Source organism: Barbus barbus (genome assembly GCF_936440315.1).
Source record: "Barbus barbus genome assembly, chromosome: 25".
NCBI lineage: Eukaryota > Metazoa > Chordata > Actinopteri > Cypriniformes > Cyprinidae > Barbus > Barbus barbus.
In genome coordinates, this window is record NC_136753.1 from 4,415,532 (window position 1) to 4,434,311 (window position 18,780).

Genomic DNA, 18,780 nt, shown 5'->3' on the forward strand with positions numbered 1-18,780 from the left:
CTTATACAGCATGCATTCAGTCAAAAGTACAAAGGCAGCGCTCCGATATACAGCATTAAACTGTTATGATACTTTGCCCTCAACACTATTTGCTCTGGAACACATAATAGATTAATGAGACAAAATACTGCCTGTTAGATTTACCCAAAACAAATGATTCCTCATGTTTAACCACTAAAGAGACATTAGAGCCATCAGCAAATTCCAGAAGATCTGGCCGAGTTGAGGCATTCTCGGTGGGTTTATGAGCACCGTACAGCCGCTGACACCCTGGAGCTCACATCTCTGAAAACGTTGAAGCAAAGTTTCAAATAGACATTATCTTTATTAACAAACCACATATTTGAATTCTAAACAGCAACATTCTCACCTAAAAAAACAAAAACTCCTAAAGCTAAAAAAAAATTAAAAAACTGTATTATTTATAAAAATTATAGTGGATGTGGGTGTCTGCCATAACACTCACTATGGACGGTTGCAGTCCTGTTATCACTAGAATAGCCTATCGCACCACTGAAAAAGGCTCTCAGCCAATAATCAGATCCGAGGACCAGAAAGAACTGTTGAATAAATAAATTATATATATGCATTTATTATAATTATATGTAATCTTGTATATAAATGTAATTGTGGTGCTCAAATAATTCATTTGATAATACAACGTTTATTTATTCTATGCACTGGTGGACAGAAAAGCATTGATGTCTGTCCGTGCAGGTGTTTGGAATCACAGGGGTTTTAACACCCCAGGGTAGAGGTAATACTGACTGCTTGATATGAGGCTCTGCCACACATCCAAACAGCATCTGTGAAGGGTTAGCGGGAATGAGATCGAGATTATAGCCCTGAATGTAAAGACAGACATGTAGCCTACTGAATCCAGTATCCAGGTATAAACACAGCATACATTCAGAAAGCACAATACTTGGCCTACTGAATACCGTGCAATATAACCAGGGTTGTATAAAGTGTGCAATCATCGTAAAGATACCTTTATGGGAATCGACCCAAGTTACAATATTTCTCATGTGAAAAATACTATCAAAACCACAAGTCAGTTTTATTATAGCCTACCACTGGCAACAGCGTGTTGTAGTCTTACCACAACAGCTCTTTGACACAATCCGACACATTGCAAATTAAACAAAAGGAATTAAGCCACTTCAACATAAAAGAGAAAAGACCTTAAAAAAAAAGCACTCTAGCAGCAACACAGCAAAGAAGAAAAAAGGGAGGGGGGGACGCTGAGAACCCCTTAGCAACTGCTGCAGGATACAACAACAGCACAAGAGACGTTCTAGAAAATACAGGACAGTTGCATCACATAAACAATTCTTATCGTACATAACGTCATCAGTAGACTACTTCACAACATTCAAAATTATTTAGCAAAAACGTATCAGATTAATTCTGACTCATTACAAATTAAAACTTCCACGAGCAGCATCTTTAGATTCCATAATGAAGATGTTCATTGTGGAGAAAAGTTTCCAGTGTAAAAGTATTCATTTCATTTTCAAAATACAGTATAGAGATGAAAAGTCAATAGAAACATGTATAGGCCTACTGAAGTAAAGTACTTAAAAATTTACTTAAGTAGTGTTTATAATCGCTTGCGTTTAAAAAAGCTTAAGTTTATAATCACGCTATTGAAATCTCAAACTTTCAGGGAAATATTTTAAATAAAGACTAAAAGAGTCGTCAGAAATTTGTTGAAGTGATGTTGAAGTCATGCAACAGTGATTTAAAGCTTATATTTGTATACGTAAAGGGATTGTATCTAGGCTTCAAAATTCAGAGTTGTGTTCATTTGTTAAGATTATCATGAACAAAATGTGTTAATCATAAACTTTTGTTGGTCACGGAGGTTATTTTCTGCAATAATCCAAAAGCCAAAGGAAAAATCCTAGTGGGTTTTTCTAAAGGGAACTAGGTTGACCTTGCAGGTTGGCCTACAAAAATACGTAACTTCAGTGCTTTATTCCATGCATGCATAAAATATTGCATTATGCATTTACCTGTGTCAGCCTACTGCAGAAATAGTATGCTATTCCATTTCGAAATGCACACACACACACACACACACACACACACACACACACAAAACGCTCAAGTATGACATAGCCTACCTTTATCCTGAAAGCGGAGTTTCAACATGACAAAGTATGTATGTGTGTTAGTCTATTACCTTAGCATCATTTTCAATTATCTGTCAGCATTGTCAGAGGGAAATTAAAAGAACCCAATTTCCGCTCCAGATGCACGGCGTTAATCTACTCCTCTCTGAAGCTCACACATCCACAGAGCAGTAATGTGATGTTATAGACTTCTCTTCTCACGCTTATTACATGAAGGATGCCTTTTTGAAAGTGTGAGGCAAGACTAGAACAAGTGTTAAAATCTGGGGGTCCTTTCTGAAGCCTGTGACACAAATTCATTTAATTTATGGCTTCAAGTTCCTTTTGGACACATATGCAGACACTGTTATTACAAGAATTGGCGTGACTCTTCAGAAATCTTCAGTGGTTGTGTAAAAGCTGTGTTTCCTTTTTTTTGGGGGGGGGGGGGGGGGGGGGGGGTTGCAAAGTCAGTTGCCTGCTGTCTGTATTCGTTTGATCATATCTGGAGAGACGCTAACTGGCTCTGACAGGGGCACATACAAGGGGTCCTTAAGGTCACGTATTTGGAAAAACACTGGAAAAATTATTCATCATCATTTTGACAATTCTCTATCAAAATCAACTTTGACAGCACATTGCTTGCGTCCTATTTTTGTCTTTCTTTTGGTTTATTCTTTTATTTTCTTCTGATCTTCTTCTCAGGAAAAACACTAGATTAGTCAGAATACAAGATTATGTCTCATTTTTATTAGTGCCATACGAATGTACTCCTTTAGCCCCCCTGGTATTTTTCATTTGATGTAACTTTCTAATTTATCCCTGAGTAAATAGCAGTCATAATGCGAATGGAATGAAGAGCAGGCATGAGGCGCGTGCCAATGAGAGGAAAGCGGCCCTCCATGCAGCAAATTATCTTCCCAGCACGGAAGCATCTGTGCTCAGCCGAGACGAGAGAAAAACAAGGCTTACCTCTCCTCTCCTGCTCCCTAAAAAAAGGCCAGCAATCAATAGAAAGTTCATTTCAGAAAGGCAGTCTGGTAATCTGTTTGGCTGCATGCGCACCTGTCCCTAATGATCTTTCCAGCACAACAGAATGACCTAATCTTCATTCAAATGAATGGCTGCACAACACGGACAATACTTTATCACTCTCTCTCTTACGCACACAAAGTGATTGGAGGCATGAAGGCCAGAGGAAGACTGATCTGAGTTCGGTGAGTTAAAGGCAGTTTAAGAACATGACTTTTTTTAGAGTTAGAAAATGGGAGCTACTGAAAATAGGCCTATGCTGTTTATCAGTGCTTAAACTGGTTGTTTCTTTTATATGTTTTCATGAACGTAGAAATGGGGAAATGAATTCTATTTCAAGTATTACATAAAATCACATTGTTTTAGTACCATAACATCTCATACAATGAATCATAACAAAAAGGTCATTAAACATCAAATGCGTAGCTTATGTCAGACACAAACATAACATCACAACTATTTTTACCAGCATACCAGACACTGCAGACTGGAGTAATGATGCTGAAAAGTCAGCTAATTTAATGAATAAATTACATTTTAAAATAAAGTTAGATAAAATTATTTTAAGTTGTTAAAAAAAAAATCAATACTACTGTGTTTTTGGTCGAATAAATGCAAATAACACATATGCATACACATACACACATCTATACATATTAATATATAGATATTTGTGTGTGGAGAGGAACTTGTTTTAATTCAACTAAACCATACAATGCTGTTGTTGTCCTTTTATATTTACATATCACATACATAACATTATTTTTTGAATGTTTTTTTTCAAATGCATTTAGATATGGCCAAGTGTGTGTGTGCATTTGTGTATATAAATTAAAAATATACAATCATTTCTCTTATTTTTATGCAGGTTCTGAAAGCACCTTTATCCAAAGATAATTTGTTGAGAAGAGGAAATAAGTGTGAGCAAATCATCATGATTTTCATTTAAAGAGCCTGCCTGTTACACTATTATAAGGGTAGAAAAATGCACATTTTTGTTCCCAGAATAACCAGCTTGCTTTCATGTAAATATCTCATACCATAGAAACTATACCAGGTGAATGTCATTTACAGTATATCTGAGATTTGAAATATCTAAATTCTTGTTAATGTCAGGAATGACTGATGCTCAAAATCAGATCAAATTCCACACAACACCACTGGATGACGCCAAAGTACATGTGACAAACTGCATTGTGAATATCAAACAAAGCTTCAAATTAGGCACAAACCCCAAATAGTTTGTCTACAAGCTTTATTGGTACTTTATTGGCTTATGTTCACAATGCATTTCACAGACAGTCTTCAGCATATTTTCATCAAAACTGAATTATCATTTACAAATGACCTGCATGAAGAAACGGTGCTTGAAGTTTGCGAGTTTATAGAGCGTGTGCCGTTTCAGGTATTCGATCCACGATGGAGACGGCAAATTCTGCAAACATGCTGATTTTGACACGACAGGAAGGTGATAGGCCAACACATACAGCATACATTCTAGTTTGCTTTTTTTTTTGTTTTTAACTAAACGGCTAAAAAACAACGAATAGTTGGGTGCAATATGCCGTAACAGATCCCTTTGAAGACAAGTGTGAAATAAAATTGCTCTTATACTCTGCTACAGAAGACACTTCACCTCTAACACAACTGAATTGCATCAACTTTAACAGTTACACCACAACACCACTGTGTTCTAGCACGCCAAGTACAAACGAAAAGGGAAAAAAATTGCTAAAAACAAAAGACTTGTTGTGAAGGAACTTCGTAACCAAAACAATTCACTCCCTTTATCATACTGAAATGAATCAAAATGGCCTTTAAACAAGGTGAACGCTTCACTGACCAAATAGTAAATGAAAAAACCTCATCGATTCCTGCTTTTGCTGACATCAGTTCCTCAGACTACATTCTGTGATGGTGTTACGTAGCTGCGTTTACTTCAAACATGGAGAACTAGATCTACTGTGAAAGAGTGTTGACTCTGCTTGTGAGAAACTGATAAGAGGTTTAAAGATTTCATTCTCAGGTGCGCTAACAATTCAAACACTGGGGGGGGGGGGGGGGGGGGTAAAGTTTACATTGCATCGTCTAAGGCCTTTTTCCAAACCAAACACGATTCTGTCCGTCTTCGCTTGTTCCACCATCACTTCTCGTGCACGGAAATAACACACTAGCTAACTTTCTTCACTCTGTCTTTGGCTTTGCTCTGGGAATCTTGGCCTGGATCCTGTAATGACACAAACAAAAGAACATGACTACAGTCCATAAGGAACAGGAAAAACATCCATTTATGCAACTAATCATTTATTTAGTAGTAGTCTAGTTTAGTCATTTATACTACTGTCAAAAACAAAACGATATACCTTGTGCATATGAGTGTATAGGCTACTGCATATATACTGTACTGTTTATATATCTATAATTTATTTTATACACACTAGTCAACATTTGAAGTGGGTCAAAAATTTTCATCAAAGTTATCCTAAATCCTGAAAGCCTTCTTGTCTTAGGACAACTTTGGTGAACCTTTTTGATCCACTTCCAAAAAATAAAAAACAAATAAATAGTTTTATTACTTGAAAAAATTAAAGTGAAAAAAAAAAAAAATATTACACAATATATATACCATTTGCCAAGGAAATGAAAAACTGAAATCAAACAAATTCAAAATAATATTAAAAACTATAGCAGTATCTTCTAAAATAACACTCTTTTGTCTACAATTATTTCAAATATGCTACAAAATTTTTTGTCTGGTTTATTGACAAAAACACCAGTCATGTATTTCACAATGTAAACAGACTTACTTTCCCAAAACATCTTTGATTTGCTTGCTCACCAGTCCATAGTAATGGTCAATTTGTGCCTGTATTATGAGCGAAAAATAATAATTACAGCATTATAGGTTTATTATAGTGTTTACTGAAACTGAAGACTCTGATAAATACTTAAGTCAACCATGACAGCTGCATGAGCCAGAAGTAATCAATGCATACACATGCCAAACATACCTGATGCTTCTCATAGATCACTGGCCAACTGAAAGTACCTATGAGACCTAAAGAAAAAGCACATTTTGAAAATTATGGCATTATCTTATAATTCTGACAAGTGCCAATTAACTGCAAAAACATATGTATCGATTCAAACTAATAGGACTACAGTCTCAAATGGACTTACCCAAAATAAGAAGGGTCAGACCATTGAACAAGGCACCAACATAGGTCAGGATCCACATGAGCACTGCAAACTGGAAGAGGAGAGGAAACCATGTCAACATACAACCACAGTACAACAGGCCAGAGGAAACACTGTAGTTACGTGTGAGAAACACATTTGCAAGGTGTAACATTGTTAAAAAAAAAAAAAAAAAAGGTATTTAACAAGGATCCATTAAATTGATAAAAAAAAGTGACAGTATAGACAGTTACAAAAAAATTTGAAAAAAATAAAAATAAAGAGATAGTTTCAATCAAGTAAAAAAAAAATAAAGCAGCAATCTTAACCCTAATGTTTCTCAACACCGACAAGAAATGTTATTTGACCAAATCAGCTTATTAGAATGATTTCTGTATGATCATAAATAATGACTGCTGAACGTTCATCAGTTCTTCTAAATTGTCAAATTTAACCGATATTACTGCTCTTTTAACAGATAAATGCAGCCTTGGGGGAAAAGACTATTAAATTCTAAATTTGTGTGTTTGGTTGAACAGTCTCCTTAACTCAAGAGTCAGAAAGATGGTCAAAATAATGAAAGCTAAATTATAATTGGTAAAAAAATATATATCATTAGCATTTTGAAAGTGTATTTTGAAATGCCCATTAACTGACCATTTTCATAAACTGTCATTGTTAACTCAAAAACGTTTCACTTGAACTCAAAACAAAAGGGCGACCTCTTTTTTGCAAGCTAACCCAACAAATGGCAGAGCCTGTTCAAAACCCACCGGCACATAAACGGTCACTCGTAACTGGACACGTCACTCAATATAGCTGTCTGACCACAGAGAGACTGAATGCTGGGATGCAATCCATCCGTCCAGCTGCGGAAGACCTCCAGAGCTCTGAAAGGGCAGCGGGGTCTGGCTGTAACTCTATCCACAGCCCATAATCACCGCCCCCCCTCACAGGGCAGTAAATCTCCTTACACGGATGCTTCCATCCACTGGGCTCCCCTGCATTTGAGACGTGGGTCAATGCAACGCCAAGAAAAGCCAAGAGGTGCTGATTTAACATTAACGTTAGTGGCGCTTTTCCATTACGCCACAAACTTTGCTTAGAACACACCGACTACTTAAAGTGTCAGATGTTTTGATGCCAGATTAAGAAGCGCTTATCCCTGGATACAAACATGTATTTTAATAAACCAGATGACTTGTGACCTCTAGTTCTGCAACAGTCAACATTTTTAGGCTTATAGGCCCAGAGAGAATTTTCACAAGTAATATTTATTAAATTTTTTTTTTTTGTTAAATGTATATTTAAATTTGTAAATTTAAGAAAAGCAGTTATTTAAAACAGGACTCTTTTGTAATGTATATTTATTTAAATGTCTTTTTTTTTTTTTTAATGACCCACTCATCAGAACTGGAATGCCCTCAGCAAGGCAACATGGGCATTTGAGCAACAATTCATAGTGGGGTGGAAAGTTTATTCCAGCTATTCATTCACGATCATTCAGCCTTGCAGCTAACCTTGTCATGTGACGGCATTAAAAACAGAGAGCATCACATGACTGGCATTCTTCAATGCTATATCACAGCTGATACTTCAACCCCGCCACCTCCAATAAAAAGAGTTGCTGGCTGTGGTGAGAGAGAGAGAGAGAGAGAGAGAGAGAGAGAGAGAGAGAGGGGTCTCTTTGGCACCATTTCTATCCCATCAGAGCTCAGTCCAAATCCTCTCGGCCTGATCAACAAAGGCTTCTTTGTGGAGCCGTTCATGACCCGCTTCTGCAACACATGACCAAACACCCCAAACCTGACCACCAACCATGTCTACTAAAATGGGAAGCCCTGTTTCTTAATGTATTAAGGAGAAAATTCAGTATACAAAATGGGAGAGAACACCGTTGACAATATAAAGTAACGTTAGCTAATGTTTGGAGACTGCAAGGTTGCATTTATTTGATCAAAAATGCAATTAAAAGCAGTACTACTGAAAATAATATTTACATTTAAAATAACCATTTTCTATATTAAACTATAATTTATTCCTGTCATGGCAAAGCTGAATTTTTAGCATCATTACTCAGTGTCACATGATCCTTCAGAAATCATTCTATTATGCAAATTTGGTGAAGAATCATTTCTTACTTTTAGCAATGTTGAAAACAGCTGTTCTGCTTAATATTTTGCAGCAACTGAAATACATTTTCTCAGGATTCTTTGATTAATAGAAAGTAAAAAAAAAAAACGAACAGCTTTTTTTTTTTTTAAACGGGACTCTTTTGTAACATTATAAATGTCTTAACTGTCACTGACCACTTTTATGCATCCTTGTGGAATTAAAATACATTTATCTCAAAAAAAAAAAAAAAAAAAGTGTAACTCAATTACTCAAGAAAATACAAGTGTGCATTGAGGAATTAAGTGGATGTCAGATTTTGAACAGTACATTTAATTGGCTAAGCTAGCTCAATTTTAAAATATCACAATATTGGCCGGACTTTAATAAATGCATATCTGTCAATCCAACATCTCATAAGCAGAACTGTTTTCATTTACATGTGTATTAAGTTCTTTGTTTTGAACACTAGAGGCCAATTTCCAGCTCACTTCTTCAGAAAACTGTTTTTATCAAATTTAGCATAAACTGTACAGCTTATCGTTCACCAGCCTCATGAAAAACATCAAGACAACAAGATTTATTTTCCAATCTTCACCCTGAGAGCAGATATGGAGCCCCAAATCAAATAAAAGAGGCTAAGGTGAAAGCAGCAGGTTCAGGATTTCATTTCCTCTGGTCTCCTGGAAGAACAAACCTTGAGCGAGTCCACCAGATCCTCCACCAGGAAGAGTCGTCGCAGCTCCTTAATCACACAGTTGATGTGCGCCAGACCCGTGTCACTGTACTTATGAACCAACTCCGAAGAGATCCCGATATCTTTATCCAGATACATCCTGTAGGAAGAGAAAGAGGGTTTAGCCTGAGACCGATGAAGTTAGCAGCGAGTTAGCAACTAGTGATGGGTGCTTGCTTCATGAACCTGTGTCAAACTTCGAAACCTGTGAATCATTTGCTTTAAACCAGCGATCATATCAAGCATGTATTAAACTGTCAGTCACAAGATTTAGTAAACCGTAAACAAGGCTTCATTACATTACAAGGCTTTCATTACAAAATTTCAATGATTTGCTGCTAGAGAGTGATCTCCGGACGAATTAACTAGTCTCTATATGGTTTTTACCTGATCTCGGATGAGTATTACAAATTTGTATTTGACATTTTTAAATCACACATTTGAACAATAATAATAATAAAAAAAGGGTTGTAGTTATAAACTCTTATTGACTTGATTATCCAACAAACAAAACAAGCCCTACAATTATATAGACTCTTCATGTTTGGAGATATTAAATTATTTGTTAATGGCATTTAATAGATTACACATTCAATAAAACATTTGAAATTGGTTTGTCCAAGGAGTTATGCATGCATGTTTGGCCTGAGTATTGACTTCAAAACAGCCAAACATTTTGCTAAGCAACTGGTTCAATTTCAAGTTTTCCACTTTTTATTCATAAGCATAAAGTTTTTTTAAAGACCACATCATTTACCTAGTTTTACAATTCTCTCTCATCTTGTGGTTATTTACACCCATTTAAAACATTTCAATACAAGTTGCTGTAAAATGGCTTTTTATTACTGCCATTTTCCTGCAGTGAACATGATTGCAAATAATTCTCTCTTTTTGTCATTTAGAGAAAAGCTGTAGAAAACGAATTAAATACAATTAGATTTGTACCATTACACATTTGTACTATTACACTATTACAAACACAGTCTGTGTTTTGGCCAGATCAAGCTAACATCAAACTTAAGAAGCCTCTTTTGTGTAGAGCAAGAAGGTTGCTGCCAATGTAGAGTGTTTCAAATGTACGACTTAAGAGGTTTCATTTCAATTAAGATGTTGCCTTTGAAGGTAGCTGACTATGCAGTAGACAGCAAAGCAGCGCCTGAAACAGGCTTTCTGAGAGATACAAAAGATACCGCAACCTCTTTACTTCCAAAACAACTTTAAGATTCTTTAAGTGGCTGGATTTCTTTTCCATTTCAAAAGCAAAGCTTAAAATTTTGGCAGGGAATCAAAACCAAGCACCTCATGTAAGCCCAGAAGCTAAGCTCCAGAGATCTGCCTTCTTACAGAAACTGGAACACAAACTGATCAAAGCAGGATTATCCTAACCGTTTTACACTTGGGCAACGCAAAGTGAACAAAACATGGTGTGGAAATACACGAGAAGCAACTACAATGTGGCACGTGTGGGTCCTCACTTGAAGGGGTGTCCATCCTCTGACTTCTGAACAGCCTGTAAAATGCCTTTGTATATCCTGAAGGAGACGGTGACAGACAGCAGGGCAAGGGCCATGTAGGAGATCACGCTGATAATACTGCATACGCTGAGGGACAGCAGCAGGAACAGACTGGCTCCAAACACCACCCCCGTCCTCTGCAGATCTCGCCAATACAGCAGGTCCACCACTGCCGGCAGAAAAGAGGAGTTACGTCAGCCCCAAACAGACAGATGATGCACCTTTCTGCTTTCATGCAAATAGAAATTAACACTTTTTACACGAACATTCTTAAAATCATTTTAACAGTAAACGGTGACTCATGACCTTCATTTTTTCAAATTGTGTGTGAACGAGAATAGTTAAATTACGGTGTAAAATTACTATAATTGTAACAAAACTACAATAGAACGATAATTTATCAAATGTTATTTTTTTTACATATTGCTTGGTGTTTCAATTCAGCAATTTTGTAAGAAAAAAAAACACAATATTTTGTAAATATTGCTTACGTGTAAGTTCAACAGTAAAGATATATATTTTACACACAAACCAATATATTTTAAAATGTTGCTATTAGGGCTGGGCGATAAAACGATAACGATATGCATCGCGATAGACACGTGAACGATATCAATAAAAAATGTGTTCGATAAAACGTTCGATATTTTTTATTCTTCGTCGGAAGAAAACAAAGGTTGCGAAGCAAGTTTGGTTGCATTAACAAAGGCACTCGCTCTCTGGTAACCTAGCAACGTAGGGAGTGACACGCTAACAGCCAATCATGTAACAGTATCAAGTTTGGTTGCGCCATATCGTTGTCTCGTGCTGGTCTGCTGGATTCCTCTTCATAAGCAGAAAATGAGTGCCGCAGCGAGCGAGGAAATTGTAAATAAAAGAGAAAGTCAGCTCGCCGGTATGGCAGTTTTTTGGATATTATAAGTCTGACCATAGTCAGACCAAATGTCGTCTGCAAATTATGCAAGACCGTCGTCCCCGCCAAGACTGGTAATACCACGAACTTGATGTACCACCTTAAAAAAATATCAATAATTATCGATATCGACCGATATGAAACACTGATATCGTGATACAGTTTTCAGCCATATCGCCCAGCCCTAGTTGCTATAATGTTTAAATTCAGCAATTTTGTATATTGTCATTGAATTGCGTTTTATTTCATATAAATACACAAAACCTCTAAGAACATCACACACATCATTGCTGAATTTAAACACCATTATTAAATTCTTATATAATAATACTACATTTCATAAAATAATTTATTAGTAACTCTGCACAGTAATTTAACTCAAAAACCATTAATTATAATAGTCATTGCAAGCATAAATATAAAAACCAACTTTTGGTTTCATACAATTTTAGGTACTTCAGTTAATTGTGCAATCAGGCAGTTACTCAATGCTGATAATCTAAAAATTGCCAATATTAATCAATGATTGGCCAAAATAATGCCTTTTTATAGTAAAATATGTTGATTGCACACAAGTGCAGGAAAACTTGAATAGCTGTCGAGCATCAAATCACTATTTGTCTTAGTAGAGGCTTAGACAGACTACAGATTTTAATCAGAAAGTGATTTGCAAGTAAACATGCTCAGTTTTTAAGTAGCTGCAGAGCTGGAAAGAGGACAAATATGTGGAAATCTGCTATACATGTGCTGGTGGCTTCCCAGATAAGCATTGGACCACACTGAACATTCAGAAACAGAAAATAACTCATGCACACACTAAACACGGACAGCATCATGTCGAATTCTGGCTTTACAGCAAACCTAGTCTGTTCGTGCTGAGGGAGGATAAAAATAGGCCAGAAACTTCACAGTCAGTCAAGGACCCTTCAATAATTTAATCTACTCTACAATGCGTGTCAATATGTCTGATCAGAGTTCATGGCAAACAAATATGCGGTATCTCCTCTCACTGCATTTCTAAAGACAAACATCATCCATCCAAAAATCCGATGCATTTAATCAATAACTCAGGAGCACTTGTGTTCGTTGCCCTTCCTCTTGTACTCTTGCCAACAGACCGTTGCATAAGCCTATCGAAACTGAGCAGTTCACAAAGTATTAATGCATCACATTTTCGAAAACCAACGCATAATGCATACATATCTGCTCAGATATATTCATGTTACTGTGTACCGTTATAATGCACGCCTGAAAACACGTTAAGCCCTGCGGCCTATCAAGACCCCCCGCAATAAAAACTGCATTTTATCATAATGATTTCATCCTAAATCATCGACAGTGCGTGTAAACACAAATTGAAGTGCAAGTGCGCATAACTCAAGTGTACCGGCTGGAGGAGGGACGCAATTACAGAGCGTTTAAAGGTCTGCTCACTAACTAACCTTGTTTGGAATCCATCTCGTTCAGCTGCGGTCTGACAGCCAGGGCCAAGAACACATGAGAGGCACGCAGAGCCACTGATAAATAGCACTTCCGGTCGAATTTGATGGCTTCAAAACAAAAGTCCCTGCGTAATACAGCACATTTCAGATCAAGAAAAGCACTGAACGGATCAGATACAAAATAAACGTCCAGGAAATATCGGTGACCGTGCATCTATCAGGAAAACCGAAACAGTTGGCCAGGTTTTTTTAATGCTTTTTTTTTTTTTTAAAGTCTCTGCATTTATTTGGTTTAAAAAAAGTAATATAAAACACTGGTTTTCTATTTTAATATATTTTCAAATGTAATTTATTCCTGTGATGGCATGGCAATGCTAAATTTTCAGCATTATTACTGCAGTTTGTCGCATGGTATTTTAGAAAACATTATAATATCCTGATTTGGAGCTCAGGAAATATTTCTTATTGTCAATGATGAAAAAAGTTGTGCTGCTTAATATTTTTGTAGAAATGTATAGTTTTTTTTCTCCCCGGGATTCAGTGATGAATAGAAAGTTCAAAGGAACATTACTTTGAAGTGAAAAGTAAAACCTTGTCTTTGTCATGTTTGAACAGTTTAATGTGTTCCATTATTTATTTATAAATATATATATATATATATATATATATATATATATATATATATATATATATATATATATATATATATATATATAAAACGCACATTTTTTTTTTTATGCCCTCAAACCTTTTAACAGAAGTGTATATTAAATGTTTATCATTACTTGTCACTGCAGCAAAAATCTACAATAAATATATTAGCCTACTCGATGAAGCCTAGAAAACAAAAAAGTAAAATAAAAAAACACTGATAACCAGCCATTTTATAACTTTTACATAAAATTGTATAATTCAACTGGAACTCATGAAAGGCAAATCTTGACCCAAAATGGCCATATTCTGTCCTAAAGTTAGCACTGTGTGTCTATCCAGGAAACCCTTTCATAAGCCAGCATTCAGGGTTCACAAAAGTTTATCATAGACGTCACCCTTCATTACATGTTCCCAGCTTGATTTCATTGTCACAATCAGTGCCAACTTGCATAAACAATTTAAACAGCACTGCCTCCCCTTCCGAGAATCTGAGAAAAGCTACAACACTATGATGCCAACACAAAAAAAAAAAAAAAAAAAAAAAAAAAATTAAAAATCTAATTATAAACAATAAATTGCTGCTCAAAGCTCCTCAAGCTGTGGTAAACGGCCTTGGTGCGTTGCATCAGATATTCTTTAACTTCTTTGAAAAATGCCCTGAATTCAGAAAACGCAGTCAGTACAACATTCTGTGCAGCAAACAGGCAGCATTGCCAAGAGAATTCTCTGGCAGAGGGATAAATGCTTGCCGTTGCAATATGCTTTGTAATCAAGACACCCCAGACCATTTACTCAGCGCAACTAGAACATTCTCTCCCACAAGCACCTTTGTAAGGAAGACCTCAAAACGGAGCAAAACTTACTCGCAGCTTTACCCAATAACATTTACAGACAAAGCAAGCAGAAAAATGGTTTCCTTAGTCCATTTTCAGGCTTTTTAGGGCAAAACAAGCATGTACCCTTTTCTTTCCAGTGCTTTATCTCCATCCCTGAGGTTGTCACAGAAGGCGTGTTATCTGAATTGGCGTGCATCGGTCATATATTCCAGTCACAGGTCTGCAGAAGAGGTGGTCGGGGGTGAGGAAGGAGGCACGAGTCTCTGGCTGGGGCAGGACAGGACTGAAGGGTAGAGAGAAACGCTACGGCTCTCCTGGGCAGAGCTGCCTGATCACGCTCTTCAAAGGCCAGCACTGCTGAGATCAGCTGACCACATTCAAAGGTGCTGAACGCCGTGTACTAGTAACATGAGGTTTTAGAACAACATCAGCTGGGTCGCTCACAAACCAGGCACCGTTTGTGTTCCTAATACACATACAGTTAATACTTCTAAAATAACTTGCTGTGAAATGTCCTTTTTGGCCTGCCCTCAGCGTTCCTACGAGCAAATGCGCATATTCTGAATAAAATGGAATATATGGAAATAAAAGTGAGATTTTTTTGTAAAATTTGTTACATTTTCTTTACAGAAACAATAAGTACCTGGATTCCTATTATTATTCACTAAAACTATCGAGCATTTGTATTTATTGAAATAAAATGTAAAACAAAATAAATTAAAAACCACCAATTTAAAAAATATATATTGCCTCGGGAACTAAAATAATATATGAAAATAAACAATTACATGGTAAATAATTCATATATATATATATATATATATATATATATATATAAAAAGTGCCATTAAATGAATGTTACCATTAACTTTGTTGGGACAAATTATGAAAAGAAAACATTTTAAAAATCAAGATGACACAATGCTATTTATTAATACTTACATGATTTATCTAAAAAAAAAAAATAATAATTAAATCACCTCATCAAAAATGCACCTTTCATAATGACCTACCTACATCTCACTTCTGAAGATGGTGTGTGCAAAGTCTTGGTTTAGTAGGACATTAAGAAAAATGGGCATTTTACTGCTTTAGTAACAGGTTAGTGTTCGGACACAGTCTGCTGTTTAGGCTGTAATGATTATGACAGGCTTTCACTGAAGTATGAATGTTTAATGAATGATTTATGAAGTCTGGGTCACTGTGTTTTCCTCGAGGTCAAAGACACTTCTGAGTAAACTCGGTCACTCAACTAAACTGACCTTTGTCCAGCCTGTATTTACAATAGAGAGGTGACCATTAAGTATGTGGAGCTGAATTAAAAACGGATTTATACAAAAGACACAAATAAAATAAAATAAATCCACAACTAGCACAATTTCGTGGGTTTAGGTTATTTTCCTGTCAGTACACATAATACTCCACGAGATGGCAGTAAAGGGACGCCATCAAGATGACTTGGATATTTTAAAAATTCCCCAATGATCATCGTTTCAAAATGCTGTTCAAAGTAGCAACGAAGCTGACAAACATTATTAGTAATCACATATGAGTCAGTATTATATGGCAATTTCTAGACTGTAACCAGTTAATACACCTTTTTTTAAACTGATCCTGCATAAGCATAAGTTAAAACACTTGAGATAAGCCCAAGAAATATGAATCGGAGACTTAAATATAAATCAAACTGTAAAAAGTCCGTCCGTCTTGATTAATATTAATGCATGTAACGTACCGTTAATAATTCAAACGGATCTGACGTCATGTCAATTGTTCCTGGTGTAACATGTTGAAAATACAAAAAGTTGATTATACTTATTGTAGTTAGTGATAATACTTACAGATCCTCGATTCAAATGAGAATTTATAAATACATAAATGTACTTACATGAACAACAAGAATTAGATTTAGATGACGTGACTGTTGTTTTCTCATCTTTTTCTTCTGATTTCGTCGGTTTTGTTGTTGCGTCTCCAAAAGCACTGATCGGTGCTGGTTTGACAGCTTCTGGTTCTGGTTTGGAGGATGGCTCTGGTAGTGTAAAGTCCAGCAGAGGCTCTTCGGTACGTGGCAATGTGGACCTGTGCCTCTCCAGCGCATCTTTCGCTCCTCCAGCCAGATCTAAGATATCATCGTCTTCTAAAACATTAGCCTCTGCCTCTCTTTTCGAGAAATCCGCTCCTTCATCCATCAACGAGTTCTTGTGTTTGTCTGCTAGGTAGACTTCGTCATGCTGAAAGCCATATGAGGGTGTCGTGGAGCTTATATCCATCTGATCATCCATCGTTAAGAATATTTCTTAGAGTCTTTTCGATTTGAATGTCTGAGAAAATATATTTTCAAAACTTCACCAGCGTCAGGTTCAACACGGGCCTAAAACGCAGAAACGGCGCAACTGCTTGACTAGACGCTTAGTTAGAGGAAGTATATGCAAATTTAGCAAACTCTTTTATTGGTTGAACAGTGAAAATGGGCGGTTCGGCGACGCCCATGCACCTCGTTGCGTGCAAGGTTACGCGCTTAATTAGGGGCGGAGTATGGAAGTTTGTGGGTATTTCATTGGGTGAGCGGTGAAAGGGGCGGGGCAGCCGCGCCCACACGCTTTCTCTTCCTGAGCAAAAATGTGAAAATGGCATTTCAAGCAGTGGTTTAAAATTCACAGTGGTTTGAAAATGCAGTGATAGCTTGTCTATGTTAGTAATAGTTATATGTTCTTAATATCTGCAATATGTAGCCATTGTTTAATGAAATCAACTAGACATTTGATGTCATGCAAGCACCACTCTCTAACCTTGACTATGGCAACATCTCGTGCGGTGATTGTGAAATCATTGAATTTTGTTGCGAATACATTTATTCAGATGATTCAGTGTTTATCGATGTATTACAACATAACCTAAATAGACTCGCGTGATCAAATGAGTCAAGACTGTAATGGAAAGTGTTTTGTATCATATCACTTTTATACAGTACCGCCGCTCCCCACGCAGAGAGGACCAACTCCTGGGGGGGCACCATCCCAGTTGCAAAAAAAAAATCCTGGTTCTTGTAGCCATGATAACCGCAAATTAACCACAAATCCATTAATTTTGTTACTTCAAATAATAAGATGTATTAAGATAATATTTTTTGTGGTTATAAAAACAAACCTAAGCCAACAACAGCCTTTAAAATGACTTAAAATGCATATATAAAACAATGAGGCAACCCTGCTGAAAAAAAAACAATAGAATAAAAACAACAACAACAACAAAAAACTATAAAAACAAATAAAAAACAAAAGAACCATCACAGAAAATTCTAATGCCATTACAAACAATCAACTTTTAACCATTAATGTAACCAATTTCATTCAAATATCCACTTAATCTTTCATTTTTGGCCATTTTTTGCGATAGATGACACAGCCTCTATAATTTCTTCAACAAAAACACATGGACATCACAACCCTTACAAAAATGAACCATGGTTTTATTGTAGTAAAACTGCTTAATTTTCTTTTGCTTGATTTCTGAATTCTTGAGACCATAAAATCATTCAGACAACTGTATTATTAAAATAATAGCCATAGGTAACTGTCTAGAGCTACAATTGTAATTTGTAAATAATACAATTTAATTACAATTTATTTATTTACTTTTATATTTTATTAAAGTTCAATTTTGACCCCCTATAGTAGGTGTTTTTTGTTTGTTTGTTTGTTTTTATTTACTTCCATAATATTTGAGGGAGGGGCACAACAATACAATCCTGCTTAGGGCACCCATTTGGTCAGCAGCGGCCCTGCTTTTATATGATATACTTTGTATATCATATACTATAATATACTAATTTTTTACGCCTTCTGTCCTCTCGTTGGTAGTTCATACTTAAGTAAAAAGTCCTTTTATAATTTTTCCCCCACTATTATTATTATTATTTATTTATTGACTATTATTTCATATTTCTTCTCAGGCTTTGTAGGCAGTTCTGCTATGCTCCAGGAAATTCTGAACATACTTGGAGCACATACTGTATGTAATGTAAATGTTTTCCTTGTCACACATGCAGCTGAAACATCAATCAACAAAGGAATCCAGGTGGATCCAGACTGTAAAATTACTTTATACCCTCATCATTATATATAGATGTGTCTCATATCTCTCCTTTACTGTGAGTTAAAACTGTAAGTCTGATCACTTGAAAAATGTATAGAGCACTTCAAAACCTTATCAAAACCAATAGTAGTGATGCAAGTCTTAGCAAC

The 18,780-nt window shown here is 36.1% G+C and overlaps 1 protein-coding gene across 3 annotated transcripts; it reads right to left on the minus strand.

Moving 5' to 3' along the window:
- Window positions 1-4,387: 4,387 nt before the first annotated feature.
- On the minus strand, window positions 4,388-16,966 carry LOC306845205 (reticulon-1-A-like). Of its 3 annotated transcripts, none has more exons than XM_079377863.1 (7): window positions 16,422-16,966; window positions 10,650-10,857; window positions 9,136-9,274; window positions 6,330-6,399; window positions 6,161-6,207; window positions 5,957-6,015; window positions 4,388-5,376 (listed from the first exon to the last, which is right to left on the minus strand). In XM_079377863.1, the coding sequence occupies exons 1-7, from the start codon at window positions 16,816-16,818 to the stop codon at window positions 5,334-5,336; spliced, it is 963 nt and encodes a 320-aa protein (XP_079233989.1). In that variant the 5' UTR covers window positions 16,819-16,966; the 3' UTR covers window positions 4,388-5,333. The 3 variants fall into 3 exon arrangements, with proteins under 3 accessions (XP_079233989.1, XP_079233990.1, XP_079233991.1); XM_079377864.1 differs by lacking the exon at window positions 16,422-16,966 and adding an exon at window positions 14,657-14,882; XM_079377865.1 differs by lacking the exon at window positions 16,422-16,966 and adding an exon at window positions 13,044-13,168.
- Between the last annotated feature and the right edge of the window lie 1,814 nt (window positions 16,967-18,780).